The sequence below is a fragment of the Neolamprologus brichardi genome, chromosome 9 (genome assembly GCF_056152115.1).
Source record: "Neolamprologus brichardi isolate AB-2024 chromosome 9, ASM5615211v1, whole genome shotgun sequence".
NCBI lineage: Eukaryota > Metazoa > Chordata > Actinopteri > Cichliformes > Cichlidae > Neolamprologus > Neolamprologus brichardi.
Window position 1 is genome coordinate 18,743,184 of NC_142112.1, and position 13,808 is coordinate 18,756,991.

At 38.4% G+C, this 13,808-nt stretch overlaps 1 protein-coding gene across 1 annotated transcript; it reads right to left on the bottom strand.

The window, feature by feature from the left end:
• Nucleotides 1–47: 47 nt before the first annotated feature.
• Nucleotides 48–8,090, bottom strand: LOC148101424 (uncharacterized). Its single transcript, XM_087846073.1, has 5 exons — nucleotides 7,806–8,090; nucleotides 4,847–4,972; nucleotides 3,389–3,472; nucleotides 3,069–3,191; nucleotides 48–1,286 (listed from the first exon to the last, which is right to left on the bottom strand). The coding sequence occupies exons 1-5, from the start codon at nucleotides 7,806–7,808 to the stop codon at nucleotides 1,128–1,130; spliced, it is 495 nt and encodes a 164-aa protein (XP_087702199.1). The 5' UTR covers nucleotides 7,809–8,090; the 3' UTR covers nucleotides 48–1,127.
• Nucleotides 8,091–13,808: the final 5,718 nt, after the last annotated feature.

A 13,808-nucleotide genomic window follows, 5' to 3' on the forward strand; every position in this document is an offset into this window, starting at 1 on the left:
TTGAAGACAGCTGCAATTGTGAGTCTGGCTAATAAGTAACACACACCTTATCTTTGTTTGGGATATAAATATATTTTTTGAATAGTATGCCGTGTTATATACAATGTTAGTCATCAGCTTAAATATACAGTTTAAAGACAGAAGTTAGCTACATAACAACAAGTAATGTATGCTACATGATGGGAAACAAATAGCTGCTGTGCTGAAAATAGCTGCAAAATGTAGCAAAGGTTGCATGCTTATATTTTCTATAATTGTGTAAAAAGGGAAAAAAATTTTTTAGGTAGATATCATTAATCAGAGCACCAACTGTGACAGTAAAAGCTCGTACTGTAGCTATATCCCAGGATAGGAAAAAAAGGTCTGTGACCTGAGCTTAAATAACTGTGGCAAAGCATGCTTTTAATATATAAATCATTGTCAATGAGTAATCAACACAGTGTCATCTCAGACCGTACCTTGACACGCAGCCTAAAACAACTCCCCAGACAGGAAAATTAAAAACAAAAATTGAGGAGCTTTAGATAACCAAGATAACAAAGATCTGCCAGGGCTAGTTATTGCAATCCAAAGTGAAAGCAAAACTATATCTGAGCACCTTAATATTTCCTAGTTATGCTTCAGCAGCCACTACTAAGTGCAAGTTAATGTCGTAGCAAGTGCTTGGAAAAACAAAGTTCAGTTTAAGCACCTTTAAAGTTAATCATGTCCACTTTTTATAGCTAAACACAACTTCAGCTATTAAAATGGTTTGCCGTGATAATAAAAAAAGAAAACATGCACTTTAAACTGTTTGTAGTCCACATGATGCTGCATGAAAGGTTGTATATGCAGCTGGTCCTTAGTGTGTGGGAAATCGGGATATTAGGAAGACTTAGGAATTTCATTTCCGCTTGACTGAATATTTTTGCTTCTGTGTGGCTGGGAAACTTATCTGAAGAGTCAGTAGTCATACAACACCTGAAACAGCTGCTACAGAAATATACTGGTACTTGACAGGAAAGCTTAAATGAAGTGGAAGCTCCTCCTCGCATAATCCACCGAAGCAATGCATACTGCAGAGGAACTGACAGCGCATGCAAGTTTTGAGCTTCATGCTGTGATTGAGTTTGGATTCAGGTATCCATTTATAGAGAGTTTAGCATCTCGTAGCATTCAGTCATGGCAGAAAGAATTGCCTTGGCTTTGCACAGTTTTTTAGTCTCCTTTCTGTTTTTCGTCCCCTCGTTCCTCCTTCGTCTTGTTGCTCCCCTTCTCCTCTTTAAACTCTCAGTGGGCATTTTGGTCTAGTCAGTAAAACACAGACACATGCTAATTATTGTTGAGTCAAGTGGATAAAGGTAAGGAATTAGCATTACAATGATAAATTATGAAGACATTCTTAGCAAATATGTACTGTCACAGCAACGTAGCCTGCACATTATTGATGACTATTTATCCCTTATTGTGAACTGAAACACACCAACTTAACTCTTTGCACAGAAAACTGAAGCGTAGATTACAATCACCATACAATGCCACAGTATGTATGTGAGGTTTACTCAAAGCACATCAGTCACAACATTACAAACACCTACATAGGTCTCCCTCACTTCTAAGGCAGCTCTCGCACGGAGATGATTTCACAAATCCTTTGAAGGCGTTTCATAGTATCAGACATCAAGATGATAACATCAGATCCAGATAGTCCTGAAATGTCAGGCTCACTCATTTGGAAAACCTTTCAGCACGTCCCAACGATTCTCAGTTGGATTCACATCCAAGGGATTTGGAGCCCAAGTCAACGTCTCGAAGATTTACTGTGGTATTCCTGTATTTTTGTTGCCATGGAGGAGTGTGTGTACCATGTTAAACTGTTTAGGTAAGTATTAAGTAACACCCGCTTAAATGTCAGGACCCAGTGTTTCCACATTTTGTGAGGTATATAACCACTGCATGCTGGGAACACTCCACAAGAGCTGCTGTGTGTGTGCCTGTTTCCCTGCTTCTGCATCATGAAGAACTGAGTGAAAAGTGGCTGATCTTTGCACAATGCAAGTTTGTTTAAAAGAAATCAAATATTGTCACAATGTGAGCCACTATGTTTAAGCATGAGCTTGTCTGGTCAGACTTGGTGCACTCTGCGAGTCTGCGGTTTGCTCTGCTGTGTGACTCAGACTTCAGCAATGAATCTGAATCATATAATCTGATTCCGATCCAACTCTTAAAATGAAGTTTGGGTGAACAGCACGGTGCGTCACTGATCCAGAACTTCTTGGGCTGTTTTTTCCATGATAGTTTGTGTAAAAAACGTCTATAGCATTCTTTGAATTATCTCCCTCAGTAAGGCGAGGAGAGATTACCACGAGCATAACCAATGAGAGACCAACCTTTCGAGACTTTTATACCCTGTTACCAGGTAAAGTAGTTTAAGAAACAAACAGTCTTCTGTTTGAATTAACTCTTAAAGCTGGGCAGCTTCATCACCTGTCAGTGAGTCATCCACTGTCTGGCAAGATAAAACGCTTCAGCCAGCCAACATTCCATTCCGTCAGTTGTCAATGTTAAATGTTGCATCTCAGTCAGAGAAACTGAAAGAAATACTTTTCTAAGCTGGTCACTTCTAAGGTTTAAAGTACAAACGTGAACTTAAACTGCATGTTTCCACCAATCAGCTACAACATTTAGGCTGATGACAGATGAAGTGAATAACTCATACAGTGCAAAGCACTGCAATATGACTGCAATAGAAACAAAAATCATAGCAGTAATCTTCCCCACCAGAAAGAGTTTGAAAAATCGGTCAAATAGTCCAAGGCGTTGACTATCTACGGCCAATCCAACTGAGCGTTCATGTACAGAATAAACTTGATCCACAGAGGACCTACTTTGCAACCCAGAGCACCTCAGTGCCAGACACCCTCAGAGGACAGGTGCACATACCCTGAATGGTAAGAGCTGCAACATGAGGCGAGATGAGGGCGACCTTCAAAATATCATGCAGGTGGTTTTAATAGTGTGGCTGCGTTAGGCTTGGGGTAAATTTCTTAACATTATAATCAGATAACGTGTAAAAAGTCAAGACTTACTGATTTCTCACGACAATGGCAACTCATCGAAATTTCGACGGACGTGATCAGTTTTAGAGTCATCTGGAGAAACGGTAAGTTCCGCATTTTGCAGGTTAGGTTATGTAAGGTATGCACAGACGTCTGCAGAAGAGAGGTGAGACCTTTTAAACTTAACAATGAACTCTATGCACCTGGGTCCAGCTACCATTATGATTATGGTAATGCAATGCCTGACTGGGTAGAGCAGTGGTGAACAGGTGCATGTTAAAAAGGGCTACCTTCTAAATGTATCATCATCATGCATTTTATCTGATAGACACAGAATAATTATGACTCACTGCGTTGTCTGTTGTGCAGTTGCGTAGCTTGTGTGAGAATACTGAACAGTCTGAGATTTGCAGCAAGCTTGTGATTTCTTCTGTCTTGAATGAACAAAACATGAAGTAGTCAATGTTAGTCATACCACTAAAGATTGTTCAAACATTCACAAAGCAACAAGTGTTTTTTTGTTATTTTTCAGAATGTTGGAAGGACATATTGATTTTAATATTTTTGGTGGTGTCCATAGATAGAAGAGAAAAATGTTGACGCTGAGCAATATTTCTTCCAATCAAAACCTTACAACAACTAAAGGCAACCCCCCCCCCCCCAAACTTTGCTTAATTGTAAATACTGAGGTTTCTTTCTGTTAAAAGGGATTTTTTTACTTCCCACTGTCGCCAAGTGCTTGCTTTCAAGGGGTGTCTGATTGTTGGGGTTTTCTATCATTGTAACAGAGAGGCAACTGTAGTTGTGGGTTTGCACTGTGTCTATATATATATATATATATATATATATATATATATATATATATATATATATATACATATACACACACACACACACACACACACACACACACATATATATATATATTTATGTTTGTGTGTGTGTGTGTGTGTATGTGTGTATATATATATATATACATACACACACACACACACACATACATATATATATATATATATATATATATATATATATATATATATATATATGTAAATACTGTAGTATACTGTAAATAGTAGCTAGTTACAGTAAATGGCAATTATTTACAGTGCATATCTGTAGTAATTTAACCTTGCACTGTATGAAAAGAAGTTTCCAGAGACCACTTGTTAAACTGACAGGAAGTGTGAGCTGACTTAAAAGTGTATTTTCAATTGCACAGCTGACCTTAAAATAGCATGTGAGTGACTCTTTCTAACTTCATGTTTCACGCCAAACACGCAAACCAGCTTCTTTTCCTTGTTTTGCCTTAGTTTCCTTGTCCCTGTACAGCTGCCTCCAGATATTTCTTGCCAGTACTTAGAAAAAGTATTAGGTGAAAGTCCAACATCTGATGCCAAATATTAGGTTGCAGCTCCTTTTGCACTATTCCCACCTCCAGTGTCTAAATTTTTTTTGCTGTAACCTGGCTGCTTCCTATTACACTTTTTCCATCTCGTCCTTGGTGATCATATGTCATATATACACCTATATGATTTTTGTACAGTTAATATGATCTATACTGAAATCCTGGGATACATCAATCCATCTGTATTAGAGGGGAATTAGCCTTTGAGCTGTAACTGAGCTTTAATGCTTTTTTCTTAGATTACAACAAAGACCTTTAGCCCAGCTGATATATATCTGTATACATACAGAGTCACAACTGAGCACACAATGTTTGGGGTTAAGCAGTGTGTCTACATGGTAAGTTCAAATAGTTATTTAAAACAAACTAGGCATAAAAATAGAATCCGTGTCTTACTTACTGTCCTCTGCAGTTCCGTTTGAATGATGGCGATATAATCACTTCTGATGTTATCAAGTTGTACACTACCACAGGACAGAGAGAGAGGTAGAAGAAGGAGAACAAGGAAACTAATGCAAAAAAGAGGCTTAAGGTTTAGTGTCAGAGTGTGGGGGACACAGGGAGAGAAAGAGTGAGACAGAAACATAGCGGTCAGCCAAAAAAATCTAAAACATATTTGCATAAAAAGCAGTTTAAACAACCAGCTGTGCCCTCCTCTGTGAAATGCACAGGTGACTTTCAAATCTGGAAAGACTGCACATCGTGAGTTATGCACAAGCAAAACAATGCATGCTGCTGATTACTTAACCCGATATGTCTTGACTATGTGTAGGAGACAGAAGAGTTACATTTTTTTTCCCCAAATGAGGTTGCAGATATGTTGCACTACATGTGTAGCAATAGGGTTTCTAATCAAGTATGTGTGGGTGCATGACAATGTCCCTTTGATCACAGAAGAGCGATTACTACTGTTAGGATTAATGATTAAAACGTTAATGAGTTCTTTTATAGTCGAATTAGATTTGTGTGTGTCACGGATGGAATCTTTTGCTGAATTTCGTAAAACATGTCCCGCCTGTTAGTGTTTTATGAGCAAATCTTAATCTCTCCAGATTTAAGTATATTTACCAAAGTGTCACATTAAACGTAATGAGCTAAAATGACAATCTTAAATGAAGCCTTGAGGAGTTTGGAACACTGACACTCTGTGGCAGAAGTTTTCTCACGGATTAAGTATTTCTTCAAAACAGGTTTCTGTTGCTTTCGGACAGATTTCAGTTCCAAAATTTGTGGCCAACCCTTCCAGCAATGAATGAAATGCTGAAATATTCATTCAGTCTTGACATTTTAACAGCAAATGAGGAACCTCCGTCACACTTGACAATAAATTACATTTAGGACAATTTGGTTCCCAGGCACCACGATTTAGTGTCTCCAAAGCTGAGATCATTCTTATTCTGCTTACAGCTCTGGTTGCATGATAGACAAAGAAAATACTATATACATTTTTCAGTTCATACTAATGCACCTAACATTTTTAAACCACAGCCAAACACTGCAAAAAAAAGCAAAAGCAACGATCAAATAATTGTCATAATGTTACACATAAACCTACTACACAGAGTTGCAAGTAAAGATTTGTGAATCTGTTGAATTACCAGCATTACTGAATGAAATCTTTCTAAAATTTGATCTGTTTAATTATAACATTCATTGCATAATGAATATCATAAAATCATAAAATCTGTAAAATTTCTTTGTACTATTTTGAGATCTCTTCAGGGAGTACAAGCCACCGAGACCCTGAAGTACCAAAGCAACCCGAAAACATGATGGTCCCTCCACCGTGCTTCACAACTCAGATGAGGCTTTGCTCCAAGTGTAGCGCTGGGGTTTTAGCTTCAGTTTCACCTGTCCTCAGAGGTGAGCCGTAGAAGTAGTAAGGAAATAGCACTAGCATTTCTCTCACACGTGAACACATGCTTTAGCAAGTTGTAGAGATTTCTGCACGTGTTCTACTATTGCCCTTGTGTTTTAGTTCACCTGTTCAGGATTGTAGATCATTCTCTTGAAATGATCCTTTCAAGTAGTAACAAATCAGGAATTTTCTGTATTTTACAGGTAATTTATTTTTACTGTTGAAACGCAAGACTTTAAAAACCTTTGAGACATTTTTTATCTTTTTGCATCTTTTCAATGCAGTTCCTCAAAGGCCCTGTGAATGGTGACACAACAATAGTTTTTCAGAAGAGCCACACTGACATTACAGACTTTGTATCCCTCGATTAATAGGGAGGGGCACCTCCACAACTATGCTCCAAATCTTATCTCCTTGACTGGAATAACTATGACGAAGTACCTTTAGAAGCAGCCATGAGTGGACACAAAAAGTTTCTTTATTTCCCATTTGGTCAGAGACTTTGACGATGATCCAACTACATTTTACAAGTCACGAAAGCAAAACTCCTGGTAATTCCAGTAGGTTCACAGAAGTTTTTCCTCGAACTGAAATATTGATAGTACATTGACGCAAGCGCAATTCTGAGTTACTGTGACTGTACTCAAAAGTTCTCATTCAACACTACTTTAAACTTCCCTCGATTTCAGAGAGGAGTTTGCACATTTTACTTGACTATACATGTCTATGTACTTTTTTTTTAAAAAAGAAAACAAATCATGTTAATGCTATTTAATACAATGCAAAGCAAGCAGTTAAACTGCTCCACATACTATTAAGAAGTTAGAAATTGACACACTTTTAACTAACCAAACAATTAAAATGAGCAGGTACCAGTCAAGTACTGAACTCCACACTCTAGATCATTCAGTAGGATCACTTTACTTTTTTAGTCACCTGTACTCTAACTGAAATCTTGTTTTTGACTTAGGATCTAGCGCAGTCAGTGTGTTCTTTCTGTATGGAGTTTATTAACATATGTATATGTGTGCGCGTGTTTATACGAATGCATGATTTGGTATCTTACTGAACTTAAACGTGAGTGGGATTTCAAGAAGTTTTTCATTAATCTACCAATTCCTGTAAGCCATGAGCTAATTCCCGTAAATCCTATTTCTATTTCAGTTTCCTTATTACTGGCACATGGGAAGTTATTAGCACGGAATTCCCCTATGTGGAAAACTCTGTGAAGCCTCTAAACAGTAAATGCGCCAGTCGCTCGTCGGAGAAGGCAGTGAGACGGATGCGCGTGTAGTCAGCTCCCGGTAAGTTTCGAATACGCTAGACTACGCTGCTTTACCTGGTACTGGCTTTGCATGTTTGCATTTTCATTCATGCATTAACACTGACCTGATATCAGCGCTAACTTGTCACCGATTTAATGGTTTTAAGTGAGTTTAATTCAGTGCGTCACCATCGTAGGCCATTTGGGTGAACCTAAGTGGCATGCTTTATTACTTACCATTGGTCATTCTTCATTCATATTCACCTCGGGCTAATGTTGGAAGCGGGCAGTATCGAGTGCGTCTTCATTGCTGCTGAAATTCTTCAAAGTTATGGCTTTACAGTTTGAAACTATACGTGTTCGTCCTCCCTCTATTCCCGCGGTTCTTGTGGCTTTTGAGCGAAGGAATCACGCAGGAATCACGTCCTGCCTTACGCAGCATGTGACATTACTTCCGTCCTCGCTAAGGTTTCACTTTACTTCAACATAAATTAACGTGTAAAAAAAAAAAAAGATTCAACCTCGAAATAGGAAAATGTACGCTGACGCCAAAGGTTGCTGTGACAGAGTGGAGGTAAAGAGTGCAGGATGCGTGCACGTTGTTTAGCTCATGCTGTGGGCAGGCTTTCATGTTTTCGTGAAACTGCTAAATATAGCTCCAAGCTGATGGACCTAATATTTAATCTGGCAAATCCGAGTAGTGCACGCTATCAGTAATTTGCTCTCCTCATTTCTTGCGTCTATGGCATATTAGTCATTACCTTCTGTCAAATGTCACACGTGTTCATCTTTAAACGTTTCCACTTTGTCCATTCATTCATTCATTCATGTACTATGAAAGCACTATGCAGAAAATGTTACTGAGAAGAATCTGCCATGTCACAAATGTTCCCAGAGGCTATGCACGTTGATTTTCATGGTCGACTACTTTTTAAATGTATCTATTAAAAGTATCTACAGTAGTTATGCTACCTACATAATTCTCAGTGTAGTCAATTACAAGTGAACTTTCTGGAACAAACATTTCCCTTTTTGCAAAAGTCAAAACTATATTTTCTTTTTTCCCATTTTTCTCTCTTTTTTAAACTTAATATGCTTTTAGAGCTTTCAAATGCACGTCCAGTCCATTATAACCTATATGGACATACCGCATAATGCATGAGAATAGATTGATTTTGCAAAAAGACAGAGAAGATAGGCATAGTATTGTCAAACAATTATTCTCCTACCCTTCAAGCCTGCATGGCCAAGAAGTAGAAGACTATAAATATGATCTGTGAAAAGCAGATATTAAAGGTACTGTTATGGATTTCCCCCAAAATATACTGTCAGGATTAAAGATTTGGTAAGGCCACGTGATACACAGCAGTTCTGAATAAGCTAAATAATAAAAAAACAAAAGCACATTTTGCCATACGCACCACAATATATAATCCACCTGAGATGCTTTGTTCCATTGTAAACAGGTGGGAGGGGGCAACAGCTGAGGCTCAAAATGGATTTACCACACAAAACAATTTTAACACAGAACTTGTTTAAACTCGTTGGGGGGTAGGCATTTTCCACTCTGTCTAAGATTAGATCTCTGCAATGATGATTTTTTTTATCTAATGCAGCCAGGTCAAAGGTTAACTCTGTAATATGTAGCATTTCAGGTCACACACCCAACTTATTCGGAATTGTTGCAAACAAATCTCTTTATATAACAAAACATGGCAAAAACTGTGGGGAAAAAACTACTTGCACAATCAATTCCCACAGTTTTGTTTTGTTTGTTACTTTAATCTCAGTCTGGTGAAATTTTATTGCTGCAACCTTAACCAATGCTCCACTTCCTAACCAGTTGGGTTTGGTTTGTTGAGGTTTTTTTTTTTTGAGGATAAATTGCAGAAACACTTAAAAGAAAAAAGACTGAATTTCTTGCAAACTCTTTCACTTGACTCTATTTTGACAGTGGCGCTGCCTGTTACCAGTAAGAGTTTATCTAGCCCCGGTAATAGTGTTTTTCTGGCTTTTTTTAAAGTAAACGAAAATATGTGTGGGTGCACGTGTCTGCTACAGTGGTGGAGTTGACACTAATTAAAGACATCCATCAGATTATGACAGTGTTGCCAGGCAGCAATGCATCGTGGGACCTCACCAGTGCATCCAAGACAGCAATCAAAGACGCTGATGATGTTCCGCAGCAAGATTCATCTTGTTTCTGTTGATTCACTGGCAAACTATGTGTGGGATAAACCGAGACACACAATGTCATATGTTTTTAAATCATTACGTTTTGCTCAATAAAGTTGTTTAAAGTCATCGCCCGCGGTCAGCTGCAAGTCGAAGCGTTTCATTTTACAAATCCTTCATTTACATTAAGGTTGCACATCAAACACTGCAGCAAGTGCATTAAAGACTTCGGGTGTTTGTTGTGGCTACAATGACGTTCTTACTGCTTGAGGAATGCAGTCAAGTATTTCACGCATGCTGGACAGGATTTATTTATTGTCCTTTTAGACACCTGCACCCAACTAGACCAAATCACTTCCTTCTTACGGGAAATTGTTTGCTGGTAAAATAGAAAAAAGCTAATTAAGCGTGATTCAGGCCTTCAAGGACCTCGGAGCAAGGATAAAACTGTCTTAGAAAAATGCAAAGGTGGCAGCTGTTGTGAGTAAATCATAGTGTGAGAATAAGAAAAGAGTTATATAAATGTTAAAGAAAATACTCCTCAGGATTAGCAAGTTTTAATTTTTTATTTTTTTTTCTTGCAATTAGATTTTCATGCTGATGTCTTAGAGTACAATGAAAAATATCAACCAGCGTAGTGGGGGAGTTTCAAAGTGTTGCACTCAAGGCCTTTGCAAAAAAGTGCATCAAATGCAAGATCTTGTTCTTACAATACTGCATGTGACTTAATGTGCTTAAAGTGTGCTGTTGAAAACTGCCTTGTAAAAAGGGGCAGGTTAGACACTAGAAGTAATTAATCACGTTCTTCTTAAAAAAATATTTCCACACCTGTCAGATCTGCGGGGAGATAGTGGCTTTTTCTCTGTGTTGTCGTTTACCTGATTTGGATCATCAAAGGTCCACGCCAGTGTTTTTGCTTGTTTTAGCTCACTTCACAGCATGCACTGTATGCTGACCTTGATAGATTTGCTTTATTGTACGATGTGCATATTTTTGGCATCACATCACTGAAGTAGAAAACGTCCGTGGGAAAGCTAAGGGAACACTGCGATCCTTTTGCTGTGGCCATGCCCAGATGAAAGAATGGATGTGTCACACACTGTCAGTCACCAAACAGAAACCAAGGTGGAGTAAGGAACGTTGCATTCTCCATGTTTAGGTAAATAAAATTTTCAATTTTTATTCAGCATTGTTAGCAAACATTAGGCTTAAGGTAACCTCTGAGTCTGGTAGTTAGATTGTTGCTTTATTATTTTCTTGTCAGATTTTGGTGATCATTTTGGATGTTTTTCCTCTTTAATTGTAACACATATTTTTAAAAATGCAACAAGGCTGCACGCTAATTGGACCTAATGCTTTTGCTGTCAAATAGCTGACTGTCTCTCATGAGGTGTACATGCGAATATTACGTGACCTGTTGCATGCAATCTTATCTACTCATTCTGTATCTATCCCCCTCTGACAACTATTGATGAATTGCTGTAGTTACTGCACCATTAAACAAATTTAATGGAAACATCAGAGTCATTTATTCCATTTTGCTCTTTCTTGCAGTCTCAGTCTCTTTTTGCATGCATACCCGCATGTACTGTGGCCAGTTTTCACAGTGAAAGACTGACATGAGGGTGTGACTTTCACACACATCCTGGAATACACGGTTGCTTAATATTCCTAAATGAAAACCGATTACTGACAGCATTTCTCGTAAAACTGTGTCGCAACACATTTTATGAATGAAAGTGCAGACAGACTATAGAGTTGTGATTTTTTTTTCTTTTTTAAAAAAAAGAAAAAGAAAAAAAAGAAGAGAGAATTAAAAACAGGAACTTGGTTTAACTTGTCTGAAAGACTCATCTTGTGGGGTTTTCTGTTACCGTATGCTACATTTTTACATCCTCGGTTTTAGGGAAGTTCTTTGATTATAGCACTCTCACTAACCGAGGCAACTCTTTGCTTCTTCAGCTCTCCAGCAAAACAGTAACAAGAAAAAACACGAGTTAGAGTTCTAGGGCCATTATTTTACAGATTACATGAAAGTGTGTAATGCATTTGTGTAGAGTTTATGTGTCACTTGTAAAGAGTGCAGAGAGTGCTAGAAATGTGTGACATGACAATGAACACGCATGTTAAAACTGGTTCCAGCTGCCTTCACATGGGTAATAAATTTAAATCATAATTAATAGAAAGTGTCTTACTTTTAGCTGCACATCAAACAGCTCGCTGTGCATGTATCAGGATTATTTAGGTTTATTGTAGCCCTATACATATAAACAAGGTTAAGGTAATATGTATGGAACTTTTTAGTATTTCATATTATATTCATTTTACAAAACTCAAATTATTATTATTATTATTATTGTTGTTGTTGTTATTTTATTAATTTTAAAAGATTATTCACAAATATTGCCGTGAATATTACTCAGAGTCTTTTGTTAGAAGTAAATAGAGACATGTTAGCATATTTCTTTCTTTTTTTTTCATTTTATTAATGCTCCCATCTACATTTTAGACATACAGATGGGAAATATGTCTCAGTTCTGATTCACCTCTCGGAGTCTCTTCCTTTCTCTCCTTTTTCTAGCCTCCTTTGTTTGTGTCTGTTATGATCAGTATTACTGTAGGTGGACTGCTACTGTTGCTACTTCTGGACTCGCCCTATGTTCTCAGCAGGCAGGCAAGAATTTTTGGCACGACATCCTGGGTTGTGGGAGGTGGCCACTTGTCCCCTGAAACCTCTGTCATAGTTTTCAGCAATACTGGACATCCTGCTTCTTGCTCAGTAGGAAGAGAAGAAAATAAAAGCCCTCCATGGGAAAACAGTGTACAGGTAACATGCAGAGGGTGCTAGTTGGATTCTGGTTAGCTGACCTGGTCCTGCCAGGCCTGCACTCGCTGAGGCCTGTAATATGGAGAGATCAGATGGATTGTCTGTCTATATTGCAGTTTTTCAAATATGTTATGAATAAGTTGTTATTGATATCGTTGTTGTCATAGCAAAAATACCAGAAAAACCACACACACCCAGACGCAAACTTGCAAACACACACACACACATAAACAACTTCAGCTTAACAGCACAGCTGCATCCACAGTGGTTTAGTCTGTAGTTTTGTCAACGTTCTCTTTTTTTTCTATGATTTATGTGCAGATTTGTTTCTCGTATGTAAATGATGCCACATGAGAATATTTCCTGATGATTGTGGTGGAGAGTCGATCCAAAATCCCTCACAGGTTTTCGGTTGTGTTCCAGACAAATCCGGTGACGTCACATCATTTTCATACTGGCAGTGGGAGCGTTTACATCCAAGAGAACACCCATCAGGATAAAAGCATGCCTCCAAACTGCATAGCAGAGTCACTGAATCACCAGGCTTTAGATTTTCCTTTTATTTGTCACCTATCATCAAACACTAGAGAGGGAGCAGCAAATGGGCTGAACAATACAATTAATGCTTGTGTACTACTTTAGACACGTCGCTGGCATCATCTCGGCCTGTTTACTTCCAACTTAAGTCTCGCCTCTAAATTTCTTCACTTTAGTCCCCTCATCCTGCTTTCATCACTTCTGCAGTGTGCTAAATACATGCTCCACCTCGGTCTTCAGGATCCCCTTCAGGTCCGTGTTCTTTCAGCTCAAGAGGCGGATGGGCAGGGACCAATCCGTGTCATCATCTTCTTAAGGAAGTCATTGCAGTTTTTTCGTAGCCAACTTCAAGAACGTGATGCCAAACTTGTCCTTCTCGTAACTCAGCACAGACTATGCGAGTTCTTTTCCAAGATCAGCAAGAAGAGGGCACGCTGTTTGGTTTTAGTTCCAATAAAGCTGTTTCCTTGTACCTCATAGTCCATTTGAATAAAACCTCTTTGTCTGTGAGCTTCCCGTGCATTAATAAAGTCAGACATTGTTCAAACACTGTGGGGGGGGGGGGGGGGTTTCTCTCCCAACAAATGCTGATGGGTTACTTTGGTCACATTTTTGACCGAATAAAAAACAATAATGAGCAATGACTGGCATTGGATACATGGTTTAAAATATGTGTGTTTGATGGTAACTGTGAGAGTCCA